The sequence below is a fragment of the Leucoraja erinacea genome, chromosome 15 (assembly GCF_028641065.1).
Source record: "Leucoraja erinacea ecotype New England chromosome 15, Leri_hhj_1, whole genome shotgun sequence".
NCBI lineage: Eukaryota > Metazoa > Chordata > Chondrichthyes > Rajiformes > Rajidae > Leucoraja > Leucoraja erinaceus.
In genome coordinates, this window is record NC_073391.1 from 5692679 (window position 1) to 5717887 (window position 25209).

Consider the following 25209-nt stretch of genomic DNA (forward strand, 5'->3'; position numbering starts at 1 on the left):
AGATGAGCTCACTTTTCCTTATTCAACAAAGCAACTGTACCTCCCAAGTTGGTCATCTGCAGACAGGATATAAACTTTTCGATTTCTTTATCAAAGTTAATAAGATGGGGATTCAGTGCCAACATCTGTGGATCACCGCGTGTCACCTCCTAGTAATCAGAGAAAATTCCTTTTATTTATAATCTCTCCCTCTCTTACTAACAAACTAACTAACTATTGACCAATGTCACCAATTACCTTCAATACTGTGCACTCTTATTTATTATAATAATACTATTTTCTGAACCTCTGAAATGCCTAATGGTAACCAGTATACAACCATAGATATTTACCTGTCTACCATGCTCCCAAAAAATGTCAACACAGTTTGGCAGAGCTATCCTTAATATGTCAATGTTTATGCTTTGTGGTTAGTAAAAACCTCTTCAAGTGTTCAGTCATTTCATCACCAATGTTAGATGAAAACATGAGTTATATGAGAAAAAAACATACTAGTAAAATGGGAGTTTCTCTACAGCATGGACATCAAGTGATGAAAAATTAAGATTCAATCATCTTAGAACTAGGAAGAAATATCTTTAATTGGACTTCATTGGACTTTAGGGAGGAACTGCAGATGCTGGTTTAAACCAAAGATAGACACCCAATGCCGGAGTAACTCAGTGGGTCGGACAGCATTTCTGCAGAAAATGAATAGGTGACATTTCGGGTCCAGTCCCTTCTTCAGACTTCAGACATTCTTCAGACTCGAGTCTGAAGACGGCTCTCGACCCAAAACGTCACCTAATCCTTTTCTCCAGAGATGCTATTTGACCCACTGAGTTACTCCAGCTTTTTGTGTCTATCTTCATTGGACTTTATCTTGCACTAAATGTTGTACTCTTTATCCTCTAAGCCAAGCGCATGATAAGCAGAATTGCTATGTCACTAGCAGAAAATGCTAGGGATACTCAACAGATCAGGCAGTATCTGAAGAGAGTTGAACAGAGTTAACCATCAAGGTCATTGACTCATTGGCTGAACCTTAAAATGTGCCATTTACTGCTTCCCGTTTTGCAGGCACTGAACCATGAATTGACCCAAACTGCCAACCTTTGCTCAGCATGTTGCAATGATGATCCTAGAGCTCCAAGTAGACGGGTTGCTAGATTTCCAGCCCTCATTGCAGGTCTTCCATAATAGCAGGAATTCACAAGGTGCTGAATGATTCCATCAGCTGCCCACAAACTGCATACTATGTCTATCTGTGTAGGAAGCAATTGCTGATTTTGTTTTACACCTAAGATGGACACAAATTGCTGTAGTAACTCAGCGGGGCAGGCAGCATCTCTGAAGAGGAATGCATGACGTTCGGGTCGAGACCTTCAGAGTAAAAGGGTCTCGACCCAAAGCATCACCCATTCCCTCACTCCTGCCTGCCACCTGAGTTACTCCAGCATTTTGTGTCTACCTGTTGATTTGCAGATGTCATCAGGCCAACCCTGCTGCAAACCAACCTGAGAGGAATTATTATTCCAACATATTGTGTCTTATCTATTAAATGATCATATCCCTTCAAGTCCAACTTAAAACCTTCAAGGACAGATGGTGCATTGAATTTCCTTCATCTCCTTGAGTGAGCTCCAAATCAGAGCCATTTCAGTCCAGGATCTGACTCTACCTTGGCACGAGGAATGGAAAACTGTGCAGAAAGTTTCACAAAGTTACATAATACTTGAAGACTATTAAAAAAAAGTGGACTAACAGTGCAATATTCTGGGGAATTGCACTTTAAATGAGTAACTAAAATATCAAAAAATATTTTGTCAATAACACAAGTATGAACATGTAGAAGGCAATTTTGCACCACAAAATTAAATGTTAAAATATTGATTTGGAAACTAGATTCCAAATCAATACTTTAAAAATGTTATTTTATTTTTGGAACAATATCAAATATCTTTTCAAATTTTCTTCCTTGGAAATATATATGATACAAAATAATTCAATTTTAGTATTCTACAACCCAGGAGAAGTATCATGCAGCGCAAAGCATGGAGTATAAATCATATTTTCTTACAGGTTTTCATGACCTGGGAGTGTGACTTTCACTAGATTCCTGATGTGAATAAGAAAGTCACAGTAAAAGTAATTCTACGCTAAGTTTCACGGTATATGAAAAAATTATATGTGTATTAAATATGTATGATCATATCTCTGCAGAAACATGTCAATTACAATAGCTGGACTTTGCTTATGTCTAGTTCTCATGGACAAATCATTGGATGAATTTGATGCACATGAAGAAACAGATTTAAAATATGATTGTTTTAAGGTGTAGGAAGGAACTGCTGATGCTGGTTGACACTGAAGATAGACACCTGAGACAGTTCGGATAGGCAACGTCTCTGGAGAGAAGGAATGGGTAACGTTTTGGGTTGAGACCCTTCTTCAGACTGAGAGTCAGGGGAGAGGGAGTTTAGGGATATGGAAGGGTAAGATGTGAAAACTTACCCTTCCATGCCTCTAAATTGTTTAAAGATACCGGACAGAGGCTTTATAGTGACCTTGTAGTAGGAAGGAACTGCAGATGCTGGTTTACACCGAGGATAGACACAAAATGCTGGAATAACTCGACTGGACAGGCAGCCTCTCTGGTAAGAAGGAATGGGTGATGTTTTGGGACTCAAACCCAAAATGTCACCCATTCCTTCTATCCAGTGTCAATATAGTGTTGTATATCTAGATTTCATTACATACATTATTTATGTTTAACTTTGCATATCTAGAAAGTGGAATAAGCATCTGATGAGATGTTTATTTTACCAGATAGATCACAAGCATGCACTAGAAAAAGGTTAAGGACCCAACATGGCGAGCCCTTTTTTTTTGCTGCATTAATGAGAAGGAACTCATAACTCCATAATTTCCACAGATCCAAAGCCATAACAGAGATCACCCATGGCAGAGAACTCCTCAGCTTGGAAAAGTAGGTTCTCATTTGATCACGAGTTGGATGGGAAACATAGAAGTATGCACATGGAACCATTGATTATCAGCACACAGAATTGTCCTCTATGTAAATATATTTTTGGGCCAACAATTGGTCTGGTCTGACATTTATCCATTCCATTCAAGCGGAAAAGCCCATAAGGAATTCTATGAACTATTGCTCAGTTCAGTTTAGTTTATTGTCACGTGTACCGAGGTACAGTGAAAAGTTTTTGTTGTGTGCTATCCAGTCAGCAGAAAGACAATAGATGTTTGACCCAGTTACAGTGTATAGATACATGATATGGGAATAACATTTAGTGCAAGGTAAAGCCAGCAAAGTCCAATCAAGGATAGTCTGAGGGTCGTCAATGAGGTAGATAGTAGTTCAGCACTGCTCTCTGGTTGTGATACGATGATTCCGCTGCCTGATAACAGCTGGGAAGAAACTGTCCCTGAATCTGGAGGGGTGCGTTTTCACACTTCTATACCTTTTGCCTGATGGGAGAGGGGAGAAGAGGGACTAGCCAGGGTGCGACTCATCCTTGATTATGCTGTTGGCCTTGCCGAGGCAGCGTGAGGTATAAATTGACTCAATAGAAGGGAGGTTGGTTTGTGTGATGGTCTGTACTGCGTCCACAATTTGCTGCAATTTCTTGTGGTTTTGGATGGAGCTGTTCGGAAACCAAGCTGTGATGCATCCTGATAAAATGCTTTCTACGGGGCATCTGTAGAAGTCTGTGAGAGTTGTAGGGGACATGCCAAACTTCCTAAGCCTTGTAAGGAAGTAGAGGTGGACTAGAGTATAAGTGCTGAGTATCCGTCACTGTGGTGGGCTACAAAGAGGCGAGCAATACACAGCTGCGTATTTTTCTTGGATCAAGGCTGAATTCCAGACATGTTAATGGATCTGAATGCTGTATATCAGGTGTGATATTTAAGCAAGAATAAATAATTAACAAAAGAAGCTAGCCTATGCATTGATCTCCACCCACTGTTGACTCAATATGACAACGATTTCATCAGTATTGTACAGTTACCACAGCACTGTTGAGCCGTCACTTTTACTGATCTCCTCTCTGTCTTTGTGCCAAGCAACAAACAAAATCAAAAGCCCATTTTGCCCAATCTGCTTCCTGCAGTTGTAAAAGGTCATTAAAAATTAGCTTTAATACTGCTGTGCTGGAAATACATATTCAGGACGTGATTGTGTGTGCCCCATTGGAATTGTGTCCAATAGCTTCTGTGAGATAAATATTTAAAAAAGGGTCAGAGATAATCTCTGAATATTATCTCTGAGGAGGTGGCAACTGAATATTTTAAACTGTTTACTGTTTTGCAAAGCTGAATATTAGACAACTTATGCAACATTGAGAACACTTTCTTCACCACTTCTGATATTTTCTCTTGATAATTTCCCACTTTTTCCTTCTTAAAATAGTGAGTACACATCAGAAAAGCATTAGCTGCAATGTGGTTTGGGGTTTAGTGAGGTTTTGAAAGACATTCTGACTCCTTAGTTATTCTGTAGACTTTACTCATGCCACTTGGAACCTATCTTAACCTGAAAGTCGCCACCATCTCCTGAGCATCACCTCACCCATCAATACCTCTCAAGCAATTGTTAGAAAAGAAGAACATCTTCACCTTTCTCTCACTTTTGCCTTCTGAGGTTACGTCCGCACCAGGGTGGGGACTGCGCACTCTCCACGGGCACCGCGGGGGTGGAATGCATCCTTGACAAGGATTGTAATATCGTTGTTTAATTTTCAGTATATTGATATTTAAGTATATTTGTTTGACTTTGTGCTATGGAGGTGGGTATTTTGTATTAGAAATATTGTTATACTTGTAACTAATTGATTTAAATTGTTTTGGGTTATCAAAATATGATATACAAGCTGAATATACAGTGATGATGCTTCGTCAGGTTAACACCTTTCATGTTTAACACCTTCAAAATCTCATGCTGGCTCCAGCTTCTCACCGTATACAATTATCCTGCAAGGCAGCCTGGCTTCCTATGTCTTTAACACACAGGAAGAACTTAAATTAACTGGAGGAGCCAGTACCTCGAAATTACGTCTGTCTCTGTTGTTCCATTTTAACTTTCTCACAACATGTCAGCCACTAAGTTTTCAAACTTGGAAACGATGAGTCTACGTGTGAAGAAATGCAAATATTTTCTGCATCTGTACTTAAAACCTTCCCCAAAGCAATGGCCCCACATCACTTGTGGTACGATGGCACAGCTGGTAAAGTTGCTGCTTCACTATGCCAGAGACCTGGGGTCAATTCTGACCTTGAGTGTTGTCTGTGTGGAGTTTGCACAATCTCCCTGTGACCACGTGGGTTTCTTCTGGTGTTCAGTTCAGTTCAGTTCTGTTCAGTTTAGTTTATTGTCACATGCACTGAGGTGCAGTGAAAAGCTTTTGTTGCGTGCTATGTAATGTTGTGTTTATTTTTAATCGGTGTGCTGCAAATGGCAATTTAAATTTCACTGCACTAATTGGTATATGTGACAATAAATGTCCTTTGTCGTTTGTCCTTTCCAGTCAGCAGAAAGACAATACATGATTATAATTGAGCCATTTAGTTTAGTTTAGTTTCGAGATACAGTGCAGAAACATGCCCTTTGGCCTACCGGGTTAGCACCGACCAGCGATTCCCGCAAATTAACAATATCTACACACACTTGGGATGATTTTTACATTTACCAAGCCAATTAACCTACATACCTGTACGTCTTTGGAGTGTAGGAGGTTGTAGATTGATTATGCATGCTAACACATAGTTAGCATCATTAACCAATCTCCATCCTTCCCCCTAAAAACTAAATGTGAAAGGGCACCCATACCGTGGAGTTAAACATGCTCGCCATATCTATCTGGCGGTCTACTGACACAGGCCGAGCGCGTCCGGACCAGACCCTCTGTAGGTGAACTCCAGACACGCTATGTGATCCAAAATCATCTTTAATCAGCACTTAAACTTTAACAGCATGAAGGATGGTTAGATATCAGAACATGCCAACTGCTGCTCGAACTGCCAGAAGCAAGTGTTAATATAACCATTCTAGCGGGGTGGGGTTAATGATGCTAACTATGTGTGATTGGTTAACATGCATAATCAATCTACATCCTTCCCCCTAAAAACTAAATGTGAAAGGGCACCCATGCCACGCTCGGGCCGTGTCAGTAGACCGCCAGATAGATATGGCGAGTATGTTTAACTCCATGGCAACTCTACCGCTGTGCTATTGTGCTGCCCCTTTGTCCTGGCAACTTATGCCTTGCAAGTATCTGAAACATAAAATCATCGATCATTCAATATAGAAACATATCATTCCTCTGATGACTATTAAGCACTTATTTTATACTTCTCCCATTTTATTCTCCCACATACCCATCGACCAGCATTAGAGTCTACCACACACCTAGGTGCCGTTTACAATAGCCAATTAATCTGCCAACCCCTATGTCTTTAAAATGTGGGAGAAACTGGATCACCTTGAGGAATCCCATGCTATTTTGGGAGAACATGCAAACTCCACACAACAGTGCCCAAGGTCAGTATTAAACCAGGATGTTTGCAGCTGGTTGGTGGTTGCTCTTTGAACTGTGTCACTCTGCAATCCCGCATGGAAACCCAATGCAAGGCAGGTCAAATGATTACAGAAATTTTACATTTCGGTGATTTTCCAATGAGTTCTACTTGTATCTCAGGGAAACTGTGAACTTCCATGATTTCAATGGGAGTTGATGCTTATTAGTAAATATCAGCTGTACTTGTATTCATTGCTTTGGATATACCCAAAGTGAATAAGCTAGACAGACACTCAAAGACACTTCTTTAATAATCTATTAATAGTTTATGCATTGCAGAACATGAAAGTTTAGTGTGAATAATTAACAAAATGAAAGGAGATGTAAGCCTTTCCACCAGTGACGAACACTAGTAGTGAAGAATGAACATGGCTGGTACCATAGAAGACAGTTCTGATTTTGGAGAAGCTGACTGAAGGCTAATTGACTAAGTATGCACTACTGGCAGGAAATCTCATTGCTGTCAACACACATCACAGATGCACCCAGCACACAATCCATTGTCCTTCCTTAGTTTTTAATTTACTTTAGTTTAGAGATACAGCGTGGAAACAGGCCCTTCGGCCTACCGAGTCCGCATCGACCAGTGATCCCCGCACACTAACACTATCCTACACAATTTACATTTTATACCAAACCAACTAGTCTACAAACCTGCACGTCTTTGGAGTGTGGAAGGAAACTGAAGATCTCAGAGAAAACCCACGTGTTCACGGAGAGAACGTACAAAGTCCATACAGACAACACCCCTGGTTAGGATCGAACCCGGGTCGCTGGTGCTGATGCTGCGCCACCGTGCTCCCCCTCTAGAAATAATGCATGGGTTGTGGTCATTGTTCATGGTAATTTTGGTGGTTTTCTATCTAAATTTGGCAACATTTGGTTATATTTGGCTATATTTGGTTATATTTGGCTATATTGGCTATCTAAAAATTGGCTTTATTTACGAGAGTTAGATGTGGCCCTTGTGGCTAAAGGGATCAGGGGGTATGGAGGGAAGGCAGGTACAGAATACTGATCAGCCATGATCATATTGAATGGTAGTGCAGGCTTGTAGGGCTGAATGGCCTACTCCTGCACCTATTTTCTATGTTTCTATGTTTCTAAAGTCTTGACTACACAATGATAGCAAGATATTTGTTCCTTTCCTCAGTTGCTCAGTAGCTGTTCGGAAGCTGATCTCTGGCAAGCCTCAGTTGGCATTGATCCAAGTGACTGGTATTTTAGCGCCAATATATCAGAGACTATGTCTGTGAAGTGAATGTGCAACACCTTGGCTGACTTACCAACTTTCTTAACTGTGCCCCAAATCACTTTCAGACATTGGATTTTAATTCTAAGGAATTTGAGGACAAACGGTTGTTCATTTTTGAAATCAATTATCATCTGAAGATCCTCTGCGGTATGATGTTAGCACTTTGCCTCTTTGCTGAAATTATAAAATCCTTCTGACAGCTTGTCAGGAAGCTCTGCTTGAAGTTTGCATCTTTGAAGTATCTGGTCGTCAGTGATATGCAGCAGTTTTTATGTCATTGAAACGCTTGAATATGACAAACCCCACCATAGCTTAGAATAGAAGTCAACTTGCATTTCCCCAGTGTAAGACTGAGACTCTAAAATGGTAAAGAATGAATCTCATTTATTGATTTAGAATCTGGAAAGAAATGTTACTTATTCAGCGATTGTAGATGATTACCATCATGCATTTTAGAAAACCTAAAACCATGCAAATGGTTTTGCACAATTTCTGGTGCATGGAATTCATTACAAGAAGTTGAGAATGAAATGTGAGATTAAAGAGCCATTTCTCAGGGATTGTAGTGCGGTAAGCCTCGAATATAGCAGACTGGTGACTTCAATGAGCGATTCACTTACCCAATGCAAAGTGTAGAAAAATGCTAATGTGTTTATTGGCAAAGCATCAACTCGCACTTTTAACTCGTTTATTGGAGTTATTGATCATGAATGACAATTTGACAAATAGGATGCACATGAAATGCCATGGATCACATTTGCAGCATTTTTTGTTAGCTAAGCAGAGGAAATGATAATATTTCATGCCACAAATATAATTATCTCCAGCTCCTTCAAGTCAAGAGATTATGACTTTGAAATGATTGTGTGACTGACGAACTGTTGGAGAGCCCCCTAGTGCATTCATCAAAATTGATTGAAAGGAAACGTGCTGGATTTTAATGTTTCGGAGAGCATCGGTTTGAGAGACTCTGGGAAGGGATGACTCCCATGAAGTTGAAGACATGTCGGGAAGCTGAGCCCAGCGTGCAGACTTCCACAGTTAACGGCAGTGGATTAGATTGCCTTCATTTAACCCTCTTGGGAGAGGTGCGATAACCAATTTCAAAGGGATAATCAGTCAATCACAAAGACATGATCCTGGTGTTTGCAGCTTAGAGATGGGTTCATGGATGTCTGAACTCACCTGGAAACTCACCTGGAAAGCGTGTGAAAACGGCATCAATTTAGAAGGCAATACAAGGCAACTCTGGACAGCTGTACTAATTATCTGCACTGTAGAGCTCTGATCAATCTAATCCACACCAGCACTCCTAATGTTGCATTCTTTTGGATGGAGCTCTGATCAATCAGTGCATCGAATGTATCTGCTGGTCCAGATGTGGACTATACCTCGCCGAGACCAAGCGCAGGCTGGCTGATCATTTTGCTGAACACCTCCACTCAGTCCGCCTAAACCTACCTGATTTCACGGTTGCTAAACACTTTAACTCTCCCTTCCATACCTCGACCTTACTGCCTGGGCCTCCCCCATTGTCAGAGTGAGGCCCAACGCAAATTGGAGGAACAGCTCCTCATATTTCGCTTGGGCATCTTACACCCCAGCGGTACGAATATTGACTTCTCTAACTTGCTTTCCCTCTCGCTCCATCCCACCCCCTTCCTAATCCTCCGACCAGTCTGACTGTCCCTCTGATTACATTTTATTTCTGTAACCTTTGTTGTCGCTATCTCCTTACTAACAATGTCGCAATACTACAATTTCCCTGAATGCATCTCCTTTGATGTCTCATTTTCACACCATACCCATCCATATCTCTGTGTCTCCCTCTCCCCTGACTCTCCGTCTGAAGAAAGGTCTTGACGCGAAACATCACCCATTCTTTCTATCCAGAGATGCTGCCTGGCCCGCTGAGCTATTCCAGCACTTTGTGACTATCTTCAGCGTAAACCAGCATCTGCAGTTCCTTCCTACACATCACATTTTCTTTGTTGCCGCTGCAATTTGTCAACGAGCAAATGTAAAGAAGACAAATTGAAGAGTGCCTGGAGTTCCCTGTAACCTTTGTCCCAGATTCTCTGCTGTTCATCTCACCTTCCCTTTTTGCTCTTGCTCACGTGCTGTATGAGATGCCTGGTGTAAACCTACCGATCGTTCTTTCTGACATGAAGATTCTCGACCCGAAACGTCACCTATGCCTTCTCTCCAGAGATGCTGCTTGTCCCGCTGAGTTACTCCAGCATTTTGTGTCTATCTTCAGCATCTGCAGTTCTTTCCCACACTACGTATTTGGAGATATGGTGTAATGTAGGGTAACAGATAGTCTTGTGTGAAATTAAATACATTAATTTAAGGAACACTCAGCCTGTGTGAACCAACCTGATCTCCCGGTTGCTGGACACTTTAATTCTCCTTCCCATTCCAACACAGACCTTTCTGTCCTCGGTCTTCTCCATTGTCAGAGTGAGGCTGAACGCAAATTGGAGGAACAGCATCTCATAATTTGCTTGGGCAGCTTAGAGCCCAGTGGTATGAATATTGATTTTTCTCACTTCAGGTAGCCCCGGCATTCCCTCTCTCTCAATTGCTCCCCCACCCAATTTGCACTAGCTTCTCATTTTCACCCTACAAACAGCTTATGGGCCGGTCCCACTTAGGCTATTTTTAGGCGACTGCCGGCCCCCTTCGACTGTCAAGCTACGCTCATTGGTGTCAAAGCCACAGTTGCCGACTATCTCCGAAAATGTTTCAACATGTTGAAAATCTAGCAGCGACGAGAAAGATGCTACGACTCTTTGGGCGACTGAGGAGACGACTCACGACCATACAGGCGACACCCCGGCAACCACGTGGCAACAGCCTAGTCGCCTGTAGTCGCCTAAAAATTTGCTTAAGTGGAACAGGCCCATTACAATGGCCTGTTTCCTTTATCATTACTTTTTTTGCATATCTTTCATTCATTGTTCCTTATCTCTCCACATCACCGTCTATATCTCTCGTTTCCCTTATCTCCAACCAGTCTGAAGAAGGGTCTCGACCCAAAACGTCACCCATTCCTTCTCTCCAGAAATACTGCCTATCCCACTGAGTTACTCCAGCATTTTGTGTCTAAGGTCATAATATTGAGTCGCTGCTAGCGAAACACGTTGAACTGAATTGTGAAATGACTCAATGGCCATTTCTGGTTGTCCATCTTTCCCAGGTGTTCTGCGATCTTTGCTCCTGTGACTGAGGGGATGTATCAAATACAGTAGAAAGATGCGCATTTGTTGTGGATAAGTATAAGCCCGAGGCATAGGCAAAATTAAGCTGAGTGCTATTGTCAATTAGATGGGAATAGATGATGGATAGACAGAAATTATTGGGTGTACCTGCAAGCCAAAATGGAGGGATGAGAGAGCTGCCGGGCTGGATTTAAGAGTATCAATTTGTGTGTTGGGATTAGAGGTCAAATTAGAGGTAAAACCCAGTATGAACCTGAGATGACCACACCTACCTTAAATCCGATCTCAGGACAAGAATTTTAAATTTATTTTTGCTTCCCAAACTGTTTAAGCGTGTCAGGCTAGAGTTGAATAGCCAAGCTCAAAATAAAGTGCTGCATCTGGTGCATTAATTTATAATGAGCCAGCCTGGCACACTTTGACTGGAACTGCCAGTTTAAATGGATCCCATTAAAGTGAGCTTGTGTTTCACCTCAGGTTTGAGGTCGATTGTGTTGATTGTGCCATTTCTGCTGTGTTGAGTCCATTAAAGTTCTCTCAGTATTGAATCAACAAAGTAGACCGCTGGGCTCCTATTGCAAATATCGTAGGAAACCTCCTGCCACATCTTAATTATTTTACTGTGGATTGTTTAATGTTTAAAGAGCACCAGAAGATAACTAAAAAGACAACACAGGGAGAAAAGATGAGGTACAAAGGTAAGCTAGCCTAGAATATAAAGGAGGATAGTAAAAGCTTGTTTAGGTATGTGAAGAGGAAAAAAAGTAGTTAAGACCAAACTTGGACCCTTGAAGACCGAAAAAGGTGAATTTATTATGGGGAACAAGGAAATGGCAGATGATTTAAACAGGTACTTTGGATCTGTCTTCACTAAGGAGGACACAAACAATCTCCCTGACATAGTAGTAGTCAGAGGATCTGGGGTGACAGAGGAACTGAAGGAAATCCACATTAGGCAGGAAATGGTGTTGGATAGACTGATGGGACTCATGGCTGATAAATCCCCAGGGCCTGATGGTCTGCATCCCAGGGTACTTTAGGAAGAAGCTCTAGAAATCGTGGCTGCATTGGTGATAATTTTCCAATGTTCTATTGACTCAGGATCAGATCCTGTGGATTGGAGGGTTGCTAATGTTATTCCACTTTTTAAGAAAGGCAGGAGAGAGAAAACAGGGAATTATAGACCAGTTAGCCTGACATCGGTGGTGGGGAAGATGCTGGAGTCAATTATAAAAGATGAAATAGCCGCACATTTGGATAGCAGTAACAGGATCGGTCCGAGTCAGCATGGATTTACGAAGGGGAAATCATGCTTGACTAATCTTCTGGAATTTTTTGAAGATATAACTAGGAAAATGGACAAGGGAGAGCCAGTGGATGTAGTGTACCTGGACATTCAGAAAGCATTTGATAAGGTCCCACATAGGAGATTAGTGGGCAAAATTAGGGCACATGGTATTGGGGGTAGAGTACTGACATGGATAGAAAATTGGTTGGAAGACAAGAAACAAAGAGTATGGATTAATGGGTCCATTTCAGAATGGCAGGCAGTGACTAGTGGGGTACCACAAGGCTCGGTGCTGGGACCGTAGCTATTTACAATGTACATCAATGATTTGGATGAAGGGATTCAAAGTAACATTAGCAAATTTGCAGATGACACAGAGCTGGGTGGAAGTGTGAACTGTGAGGAGGATGCTATGAGAATGCAGGGTGACCTGAACAGGTTGGGGGAGTGGGCAGATGCATGGCAGATGAATTTTAATGTGGGTAAATGTGAGGTTATCCACTTTGGTAGTAAAAACAGGAAGGCAGGTTACTATCTAAATGGCGTCAAGTTGGAAAAGGGGAAGTACAACGGGATCTGGGGGTCCTTGTTCATCAGTCTATGAAAGTAAGCATACAGGTACAGCAGGCAGTGAAGAAAGCGAACTGCATGTTGGCCTTTATAATAAGAGGAGTCAAATATAGGAGCAAAGAGGTCCTTCTGCAGTTGCACAGATCCCTAGTGAGACCACACCTGGAGTACTGTGTGCACTTATGGTCCCTAATTTGAGGAAGGACATTCTTGCTATTCAGGGAGTGCAGCACAGGTTTACAAGGTTAATTCCCGGGATGGCGGGACTGCTGTCATATGCTGAGAGAATGGAGCAGCTGGGCTTGTACACTCTGGAGTTTAGAAGGATGAGAGGCGATCTCATTGAAACATATAAGATTGTTAAAGGCTTGGACATGCTAGAGGCAGGAAACATGTTCCCGATGTTTGGGGAGTCCAGAACCAGGGGCCACAGTTTAAGAATAAGGAGTAAACCATTTAGAACGGAGACGAGGAACTTTTTCTCACAGAGAGTTGTGAGTCTGTGGAATTATCTACCTCAGCGGGTGGTGGAGGCAGGTTCTCTGGATGCTTTCAAGAGAGAGCTAGATAGGGTTCTTAAAAATAGTGGAGTCAGGGGATGTGGGGAGAAGGCAGGAATGGAGTACTGATTGTGGATGATCAGCCATGATCACATTAAATGGCGGTGCTGGCTCGAAGGGCTGAATGGCCTACTCCTGCACCTATTGTCTATTGTCTTTTGATTCCGACCTGCAAGATTTTATAGTCTTCAATGTCACAGAGTGATACAGTGTGGAAACAGGCCCTTCGGCCCAACTTGGCCACATCGGCCAACATGTCCCAGCTTCATTAGTCCCACCTGCCCGTGTTTGATCCATATCCGTCCAAATCCGTCCTATCCATGTACCTGTCTAACTGTTTCTTAAATGTTGGGATATCGTATTCGAAGGCATCACAAAAGCTGGTAGCTTTGTGGTCTGAATCCTTTCTGCCAACTTGGTGCGGTGCTCACTATCCAAAATCATTCAATTAGAATCATAGTCACACAGCATGGTAGCAGGCCCTTCAGCCCAACTCGTCCATACCGGCCAAGATGTCCACCTCAGCTTGTTCCACTTGCTCAAGTTTGACTATATCCCTCTAAAACATTTTCAGCATGGAGAGATTTCCAGCATTGCATGCATGGAGTTTCACTGCTCAGGCTCAGGTACCAGGAAGCACAGCAATGATGCAGGAAGTCACAGGCTGATTAAAAGTGACTGGTGGATGCACATATGTGGACATTGGACAATGATGCTGACTGCCACCATTCCTGGTCTGTTGCACCAGATCCAAATAAAACAGAAAGCAGACTTTTCCAGTGAGAAAGGACGATGATTTAAAAAAAAAATCTCCCTTTATAGAGGTAATAAATCCGGCAGATCTGCTTCGTTAACTATTTGTGTTTCCATTGGTAGAATCTGAGTAAATAGCACCTGGAATTAATTGTCAGTGTGGAGGGATGTGCAGGGAAATAAACAAAAATGTCTTTTGCAATTTGTTGACACACGGAATATGAGTTGCTTTTGTGTATTGTTAGTGAAATTAAAACTGGGGTTTAATGCATCCAATAATTTGAAAATGAAATTATGCTGATTGGGAAACTATGGAAATTATTCCACAGTGGGGAAGAACTCATCAACGGTATGTTTTACAACATTGACAAGACATTAAGGTTCCATTGACTTACGGAATATAGTGTAAAGGTACAGAATACCATAGAGTCTATTCTTGTATACGGAAAATATTTTATTTAAGTAGATTGCGTGGCAAGGCATTGGTAATCAGGCTGCTTTGCAATATAATGTTGCAATGCCGTTTTGTTCTGTAATTGATCACTTGCTAAAATCTGGATTGCCATCTGGCAATTGCCAAACACAGGCAGCGATCCTCCCCAAGAGATGAGGAAAAAATTAGAAGGTGAATCACCTTGTTCTTGCACTTCCTGTTAACCAGTTAATTGATGCTAAAAATCTGGCAAAATGCCCACTTGTCCATGCTTACAGAGTGGAAAGTGATAGATGAGAGGAAAAGTGGCTAATGACATTATATATTTCAGTTTCAAAGTGTATTTATATGGAAGCTTTGTCTCAGGAACACATTTTTCCCAGCTGTTATCAGGCAAAAGAGCGGTCCTCTCGACAGCTGCAGTGGAGTCGTTACTCCCATCTACCTGATTTGGGTAGGAATGTTACAACATTTTGAGATTTTTAAATTAAAACCTGTAATTTATCCCATAAGATAAAGCATAAAAAGAACTTTAATTTCACACCTAATTCACTTTCATATCTTCAGTATTAAAAAAATTATGGTCATTTTCATACTCGGAAATTAGCATTTTGTTCCCTATTGCTTTTCCATTAATTGAACACAAAAGCTCTTATCGAGGACAGTCAATTGACATAAAAGCCCATAACTTTCTTAAAAATTAAGAGAACTGAATGAAATTTTCAATTATAGATTGAAACATTCTGAAACAAATATAGTACATCTTACCTGGATAGCCTGAAAATGAAGTATATAATTAGTTAATTACCTAATTAAGTAGCTAATTACAAAATTTACCGTTGTGACAGAAATAGTAATAAACACCCAGACTGCCTTGAAAATTCAAAAATGTGATATTCTCAAGATCAAAACTTTAATATTATTGTGTTTAAGAAGGAACTGCAGATGCTGGAAAATCGATTGGTACACCAAAATGCTGGAGAAACTCAGCGGGTGCAGCAGCATCTATGGAGAGAAGGAAATAGGCAACGTTTTCGGGTCGAAACCCTTCTTCAGACGGAGCAAAGGAATTGGGCAATGTTTCGGGCTGAAACGTCTGAAGAAGAGTTTTGGCCCGAAACGTTGCCTATTTCCTTCGCTCCATAGATGCTGCTGCACCCGCTGAGTTTCTCCAGCACTTTTGTGTACCTTTAATATTATTGTAATATTAAAACAAATAGTAAATACCCAACAAAAAATGAATCTTCATCAGTGTCATAAAGTCAATTAAACTCATCTAAATTCAATTACTAGATCTAAACATCTATCCCATTCTTAAGAAAAGGCTAAAAAAAAACATTTAAATAGCCAAAGTATCTAAATAACAAACTGATCCCATTCACACAAGAATTCACAATATAACATGATTTTTAAATCTCTCTTTGTCAAGGATTTCTATGCCAAATCAAAGGAATTGAAGGTTTAATCCCCATAAATTTTACTCTGTTGGTTTATAACACTGCAGCAGACAAGGGCCATTTTACACAGACATCTGTTCAAAATCCACAAACATCCACTCTCAAGATAATCAAAATCCTTATTCTTTGCACAATCATGTCATGAACATCTGAATGATCTATATGTTGTGTAATTGTCTATATATGATCAATATTTTCATACTAAATATCTGACAAAAACTATGTACTGTGGAAGTTTTTTGTCAGATATTTAGTATGAAAATATTGATCATGGATAGACAATAACACACAATATAGATAATTTAGATATTCTTATGACATGATTGTGCAAAAAATAATGAATTTGATTATCTTGAGACTGGATGTTTGTGGATTAAGATACAGAGATCGGATTGTTGCCGCCGCCATGATTTTGCGCAGTCACACGCAAGACACGGCTGATATCGGGGCCTAAATAACATATTTTGCATCATCAGATTAAAATGAAATTACACCAAAAACTAGATAGGATGTTAAATAAACGACCGACAGAACATACCTTTTGCTTTGTCCTGAACTTGCGATCCGTGATTTTTAAGGCATTTTAATCTGATGATTTTCATCCAGCGATTCAATAGTTAAACAACGTTTTTAAAAAACCACGAACGAGATCACAGAACAAAATTTCCTCATAATGCTTGTTTTAATAGGAAATCCCTCCCTGACAACCAATAAAAACCTGCATTTTACTAACCCAACCCCACAACCTCTCGAGTCGCATGCACAGGCAGTGAGCAGATCAAGAGCACCACTGATGGCAGGAATTTGTAACAACACTAATTGGAGACCTCCGAACTATTATTAATCAGACTTTATCGGACTTCAATGTTCGATGATGCATAAATTTTGCACCCTTGATTCTTTATCTGCGCACTGTGGATGACTTGATTGTATCCAGGTATTCTTTTCTTTGACTGGATAGCACGCAAACAAAAGTTTTTCTCTGTACCTCAGTACACGTGACAATAATAAACTAAACCAAACTAAACCAAACCAAACCAAACCTAAGTGAAGTGAAGTGAAGTGAACCAAGCAAGGTGGAATGTTTCTGGTACTTTACCCTACTGTAGGTATGTTGCAAAGCCTACCTGAAGCATTGCTGAAGATCTGTCCCAGCCCGTGTGCGCGATTTTGGCGCCGTTTAGAGAGGGGCGGGTTTAAAACGTGATTTTCCCTAGGCTGTTCAAATCGAGGTTTTTCAGCCTAGTTAATTATTAACGAAAAATCGCTGGAAGATTCCGTAACTGGAGCTATTTTCAGTTTTAAGGGTTTTCTTTACTTGTTATAGTAGGTTAAAAATTAACCTCTAAACCCCCGACCGCCGACAACGGGTCGGATCTCATACAGGGGAAAACGGAAGGTAGGCTGTTTATTTTTACGTTAAAAAGGACTTCTTAAGAATAAGTTTACAAAGTTTAATGTTGCGAGTAGCTAATTTGGGCCCCATTATATCCCGCAGTATTTTTCTGGGCATTTGGGGCACAAATCTAGCGCAATGTGAACGTTCTAAACCAGCGCGTTCCACAGGATCCCACTGAAAAGCTGATTTAAATTGACTTTTTTTACAGCAATTGAACACTAAATTCCTTCCATTTGGCCTATAAATTAATGCAAATGAGATTTAAAAATCATGTTTTATTGTGAATTATTTGTGAATATTATTTGGACACTTAGGCTATTTAAAAATAAAAATCATTTATTAAGAAATGGATAGATGTTTAGATCTAGTAATTGAAGTCTGAAATTAGCTACAATTGGGTAACTAACTAATTATATGCTTTAATTTCAGGTAATCCAAGTAAGATTATTTTATATTTGTTTCAGAATGCTTCAATCTATGATAACTGAAAATGTCATTCAGTTCTCTTAATTTTTAAGAAAGTTATGGGCTTTTGACTATGCACGATCACAGCTTTTTTGTTATGTCCATAGAAAATCAATAGTATGTTCTCCCCATGACCTGTTTTGGTTTTCTCTGAGATCTTCGGTTTCCTCCCACATTCCAAAGACATACAGGTTTGTAGGTTATTTGGCTTGGTAAATGTAAAAAAAAAATGCCCCTAGTGTGTTTAGGATAGTGTTAATGTGTGGGGATAATCTGGTCGGCGCAGACCTGGTCAGCCGAAGGGCCTGTTTCCGCGCTCTGTATCTCTAAAATATTTTTTAAAAGATGTTTTTACTGGTTTGTTCATAAGGTTATGTTTAACATAATGGTTGTTTAACATAACCATATATGAATTTTTCCTTGTGTTCATTCCATAATGAAACAGATAAACACTTTGAGGTGGCAAAGGATACATGGATTATCATATGCAGTGCAGTTGCCCCTTCTGTTTCTAATGCACTTCAGGTTCATGCCTCCTGTGTGTTGCAGTAATTGGCCACCGTGAATAGCATGAGACCTATGCAATGAACAGCTAGAGTTACTTGACAATAGCCATAAACTCAACTTGCATCGTGTAAAGTGATAGTGGGTACATTTAGGCAACTGTATGTATTTTTGAAACTTAATCTGCCATTTGAAGAAAGGAGATTAATTTCTAATTCTAAATTCATTTCACTGCACCTTCGGGTGCATGTGACGAATAAAATTGACTTTGACTTTGACTTTTAGCTACAGTACATGGGAGAGAGGAGGCTCCAGTTTTCTGGGATCCCATATTTTTGTTAACTTCTTTCTCAACATGTCCTTCCATTTGCTATGTTTAATACAATATACACCTTGGTTTCTCTGCACCTGCACATTTTAATAAAGTACTATCGTTAGCATGTATTATCATTTCCAGCTCTTTCTGCGAGAAGAAAATCTCCTCTGGTTTCACTGTATTAAACTGTATCCGGTAGGCGGCGCGGCTCTGGCCAGCAGCGGCCTCTGCAGCCTGTCCGCGTTATTATTATTTTTTTTAGTTTTTATGTAGTTTTTTGTTATTTTATGTTGGGGTGTGTGTGTGGGTTATGGCGGTGGGGGTGGGAGGGGGGGGGGGAAACTTTTGAATCTCTTCCTGCACTGGAGACCCTCTCGGGTCTCAGGTGCGTTGAGGCCGCAACGAGGAGCGGCCTCCAACCTCGGGGACTCTGTGCCGACTCACCGTTGCCGTCGCGGAGCTGGCCGAGACTGGAGTGGGTGGAGCGGTGGAGGAGCGCTGCTGCTGCTGCTGCTGCTGATTCGGAGGCTGCTGCTGCGGGTCTGCGGACGGCGGCACCGGGAGCCCGCGGATCCCTGGAGGGAGACCGCTTTTCGGGGGCTCCTGCAACGGCGAATTCTCCACGAGTTTGCGGGGTTGAAGACTCCTGGAGCGGGGCCTAAAACCAAATATCGCGGGTCTTGCGAGTTGACCGGGGCTCCAACACCAAAAGCGACCTCGCACCACCCGGCATGGCTTCAATGGCCGCGGGACAAAGCCACCAGCGGGGGCTTTGACCTACGAGAGTGCAGTGAGATAGTTTTTTTGGCCTTCCATCAGCTATGTAAAAATGACTATTATGTTGTGTCTGGGGTATTTGTGTGTGTAATGTATGGCTGCAGCAAACGGCATTTCGTTTGGACCTCCTCCAAATGACGACTACTCTTTCTCTCTTGACTTGACTCTTGATCTACTACTCATCTGCTCGTTTTCCAGACTTAAGGGGCTGTCCCACTTGGATGACCTAATCCACGAGTTTAGAAGACACAAGACGAGTTGAAAAAATTCATATCAAGGTCTTGTTGACTCGCCGAAGTAAAAGACCTCCTACGACTATGTCTATGACCTCCTACGACTATTTTACGACCTCCTACGACCCCCCTCGACCTCAGTCTTCCACACCTAAGACCAATTACCACTAGCTACGAGTGGAAAATTATCACATGATAAAATTATGTCATGTTTGCATTTTTTTTCTCGGGCCAGTTACTGACCTACTACTACCTACAACTATCATCACGACCTACTACGACCTACCTACGAGTAAAAAGTATCAATTTTTTCCATGCAACTTTTTTTTTACTCGTGAACATTTTTTATCAGGCTGGAAAAAACGCCACGACCTACTTGAGGCCACGAGTATGTGGAGACCACTCACGAGCATGGGGAAGAGTTATAAAGACCTCCTATGACCTCGTGTCAACCATGCTGCGAGTATGAGTCAAGGACAAACTTGGCAGAGGTCACCAATTAGGTTGTGTAAGTGGGACAGAGGCTTTACTATGCTCACTTGCTGCCGATAGTTGTCTTCCTTACCGATCACCATATCTTCAAGATTGGTGCCTCTTGCTAATTTTGAAATTTTCCTCACATTCACATAACCCCAACATATTAATACATATTGACTCTTGAAGTACAACTAATAATAGAAATGTTTAGGAAGGAACTGCAGGTGCTGGTTTCTTCCTAAGATTGACATACAAAGCTGGAGTAACTCTGCGGGTCAGACAGCATCTCTGGAGAGAAGGGATAGGTGAAGTTTCGGGTCAAGACTCCTCGTCAGACTGAGAGTCAGTGGAAAGGGAAACTAAAGATATAGACGGTGATATAGAGAGATATAAAACAAATGAATGAAAGATATGCAAAAAAGTAACGATGATAAAGGCTATTGTTAGCTGTTGTCTAAGTGAAAAAGAGTTATGGACAATGAGACTCCACAAGACGACTGTAGCTATTGCAACCCTGGATGGGGGAGGGTACCATTGACTATCAGAGGGAACTGTGTGGAGAGGGTGGCGGATTTCTGCTTCCTGGGAATCCATATTGAGGAGGACCTGACGTGGAGCGTGAACACCACTGCGCTGCTGAAAAAGGTCCAGCAGAGACTGCACTTCCTGACGGTGCTCAGGAAGAATAACATCACTCAGAAACTGCTGCTGTCCTTTTATCGGTGCTCCATTGAGAGCATACTAACATACTGTGTATGCGTGTGGTACACCAGCTGCACAGCGGCTCAGAGGAAAGCGCTCCAGAGGGCCATTGACAACGCCCAGAGGATTGTCGGCTGCCCTCTCCTTACCTTGGAGGACTTACACAGTTCCCGCTGCATCAAAAAATCCCAGAGTATTATAAAGGACATTTCCCACCCCGGACACTCCCTGTTTGAACTGTTGCCGTCAGGCAGACGGTACAGATCTACAAGGACAAGGACGAACAGACTAAAAAACAGTTTTTACCCCACTGCTATTAAAGCACTAAATGTAGCCGCCAAGGAACGCAGGGGCGATACATACTAAGGGACTGTGGTACACTGTGAAATCGACAGAAGGATGGAGGGTTGGGAGTTTATGCGTGCTATTTTCATGATATTTATTTTAGTTGTTTATCTTTTAATATTTTATCTTGTATGTATCGTTAGCTTTTAGAAATGTTTGAATGGTGCACTGACTGGCTGACATTTTTAAATGTCGTTGTACATGGTTCATGTTACAATGACAATAAAGAAACTATTCTATTCGAAGGAAAGAGTTCACTGTATTACCGATCGTAATAATATTGTGCCAAAAACAAACTGCTGGAGGAACTCAGAGTGTTAGCAGTATCTGTGGAAGGAAGTGGACAGATGATGTTTCTAATATTGCACTTTAAATGCAATGTTTTTCAGGTTAGATAACCACGGCAATGGACGTTGAAATGGCTGTTTGGACAACATAATAGATGAATTAAATGGAATCAAAATCCGGCGTTTTAATAATTATGTATAATGCTATTGTTTTTAACCACCCTGAACTAGCGATTTTCTCTAACCACATTTCTATTTTGTGTGTGGCATGGCATACTGATACCCATTGATGATTCATACATTGTGTAGAATAAATATTGAAAATCTTGACAGGAGTCATTTTGCTGAATTCATGTTAGTCTATTATAACACAAGCACGTAGGTGTTGATAGATTACATGATTGGTAATAGGACATTGCCTGTTGTTTACATTGATATGTTTGACTCCTCACTTTCTTATATAAACTATTAAACTGCTTCGGAGTTTCATTTATCTAAACACAATAGAGGGTAATTTTACAAGTCTGCACTCACGATAAGAAGCCTTAATGCGAATCTGAGGATGTTCAGGGATGAATTTAAAAGTTAAAACCAGCAGAGGCCATTGTGAATTTACAAAATGCTTGTCATGAACAAGACACAATACAAGTGGCATAGACTCAAAAAGAACAGAACTGGTTATTTGTACCTGAACAGAACATAGCTGTTTTCCTACATTAAATTCTAAAAATTAACTTGAATTATTAGACGCCTGCCTGGAAATTGAACTCAGGTCATTAGTGTTAAGGGCCTGTCTCACTTGCTGATTTTTTTCGGCGACTACGGCATCATTGGCTGGCGTATAAGGTCACCGAAAAACTTGCGCCGTGATGCGGCGGCGACGCAGCGTGACGACGTATCACGTGCGGGGTTTTCCCAAGTGTCGCAACATTTATTTGCGCTGATAGATTTCGAAATGTTCTAAATATTTTGGCGACACTGATATGACGCTGGCAGTCACCGAGAACATAGCCATGTGAGACAGGCCCTTTAGTCACACTGTCGACTAGTGTCAAGACACTGTATTTTGCCTTTGAAATTCATTTCATTAAAGACATTGGAATGAATTTCAGAGGCAGACAGCAATTCACTGTACACTGAATAGCACATTTAGCCTTATTGACTAGAGAAGTGTTTCCAGGTAAAATGTTCCCTGTGGATTGTCAACAGCATCTGTCCGATTTTTGTGGTGACTATTATTAAAAAGAACATGACCTGCATGGCTGATGCAGATTGAATATCCATTGATTAATTTTTTTATTTTTTTTTTCATTTTTGCAGCAGGTATTTCTTAAAGCCGAGACTGAGGAAGAAATCTTTGCTCACCTGGGCTTGGAATACATTGAACCACAGGAACGAAATGCATAACTTCAAGAAATAAAAAGTGCCCTTTCAAAGAAATTCATTCCGAAAGAAATTCTGACACAGGAAAAATAATGTTTTTTTTATATAATTTGACATCAATACACATTGGTCTGTATAAAGCTAACACACCATAAAATGTCAAACTTGAGCTGAGAATTGGCCTCTCATGTCCAGCAGCAGGATGTGGCAATACCTAAATTGCAGATGAAACTATTTTATGGGAAGCTTCACAACTGCTTAATGTACCTTTAAAGTGATGGAGATGTAAGGTTGTACACAGTCGTATGGGCGACCTATACCTCAATGCCATTCTCCCTCATATTGATCTTTAATTTTTGATTTACTTTGCTTAGAAAGCACTAGATCCCAGATGTAAGCAATTTTACTGCCCCATCATCTACAGCCTTATGGAAGTCATAAGGCCATAAGAAATAGGAGTGGAATTAGGCCATTTGGCCCACCAAGTCTACTCCATGATTCAATCATGGCTGATCAATCTCCCCCTCCCAACTCTCCTGCCTTCTCCCCATAACCTCTGACACCTGTACTAATGAAGAATCTATCTATCTCTGCCTTAAAAATATCCACTGACTTGGCCCTCACAACCTTCTGTGGCAAAGAATTCCACAGATTCACCACCCTCCGACTAAATAAATTTCTCCTCATCTCCTTCCTAAAAGAACGTCCTTTAATTCTGAGGCTATGAACTCTGGTCCTAGACTCTCCCACTAGTGGAAACATCCTCTCCACATCCACTCCATACAAGCCTGTCACTATTCTGTATGTTTCAATGAGGTCCCCCCTCATTCTTCTAAACACCAGCGAGTACAAGCCCAGTGCCGTCAAATGTTCATCATAGGCTAACCTACTCATTCCTGGGATCATTCTTGTAAACCTCCTCTGGACCCTCTCCAGAGCCAGCCTTCCTTCCTCAGGCATGGTGCCCAAAATTGCTCACAATATTCCAAATGCGGCCTTACCAATACCTTATAGAGCCTCAACATTACATCCCTGTTTATGTATACAAGCTTCCTTGAAATAAATGTTGGCATTGAGTTTGCTTTCTTTAGTGTGAAAGTGTGAATCCCATATTCCTTTTGGAATAACCTTCTGTAAAACGAGCTAAAGAATGAACTATTGCTTTCTGCTTATTGCTTTGTATTTTTTTTAATTGTTTCTCATTGGTTACATATCAAATATCATGGATGTTTTGGAAACAACACAATGTGAAGTTATGTGTAGAATGCTGCAAAATCTTAATAAATGTTTCATATCTTGCTTTGAACTATTTTTCTCAATGTTATAATTTAAGAAATTATGAAAGTAATGACTTGCGGCAAAGCTTCGATTAACTCTCAATACATGACCATAATCTCTGTTAATATTTGGGAAATTATGGAATACATTGGGTATCTCTGACATGCATCATAAATAAATAACTGTTAGACCATGCATAACTTTCAAAATTGAATCAACAAATGGAAAAGCTGTTGGAATTATATCTGCAACTCACACTTTTCCTGCAATGTCACATTTTCACAGTGATTTTTTAATTATATTACAGATGTGCCTTACAGGTAATTACAGATTACCAATTCTGCACATTTTAGATTTAACTGACTTCAGTGGCTTCCTTTGTAGGACTGCCTTTAATAACTGAATTATACAAAATATGTGAAAACTAGTTTTCCCTTAACTCACTACCAATTGAGGTACCGTAGAGGTGCATCAATTAGTTCTGCTGATATTAAAGTTCCAATAAAAGGGTTGAACCATGACCTTGGGTTCTGCCGTTGTGGAGAATGCATGTTTTCTCTGTGAGGTGTGGGTTTTGCCAGGTTTTCGAGTTACCTCCCACATCCCAAACAAATGCTGGCAGGTTAATCACCTTCTTTAAATTGTAGCTAACTTTGGTCATGGCAGGAGAGTTACGGGCCTGTCCCACTTAGGTGATTTTTCAGCGGACTGCCGTTGACTGTCAAATTGCCAGCAGTCGTCTGAAAAACCAACAACTGGAATGGCAACTGTCAGAGTGGAACACAAACACATCGCTTCCTTCACCAGCCCGTTATGCAGGCGGGGACAGGGCAAGCGGGGGAACGCTGTCTAAAAAATTCCCACAGTGCAAAGCCAAGGTGATACCGCGATGAACAGGAAGGTTGGTGCTGTAATTAAGACAGCTAAA

General features: G+C 41.0%; 1 protein-coding gene across 1 annotated transcript in view; it reads left to right on the plus strand.

Moving 5' to 3' along the window:
* Positions 1 to 24975, plus strand: part of LOC129703920 (DNA nucleotidylexotransferase-like) — a 139897-nt gene extending 114922 nt beyond the window's left edge. The window contains exon 4 of the mRNA XM_055646633.1: positions 22941 to 24975. Within this exon, the coding sequence (XP_055502608.1) occupies positions 22941 to 23027 (87 nt within the window). The 3' untranslated portion in view covers positions 23028 to 24975. The remainder of the gene's footprint in view (positions 1 to 22940) is intronic.
* The last annotated feature ends 234 nt before the right edge of the window (positions 24976 to 25209 follow it).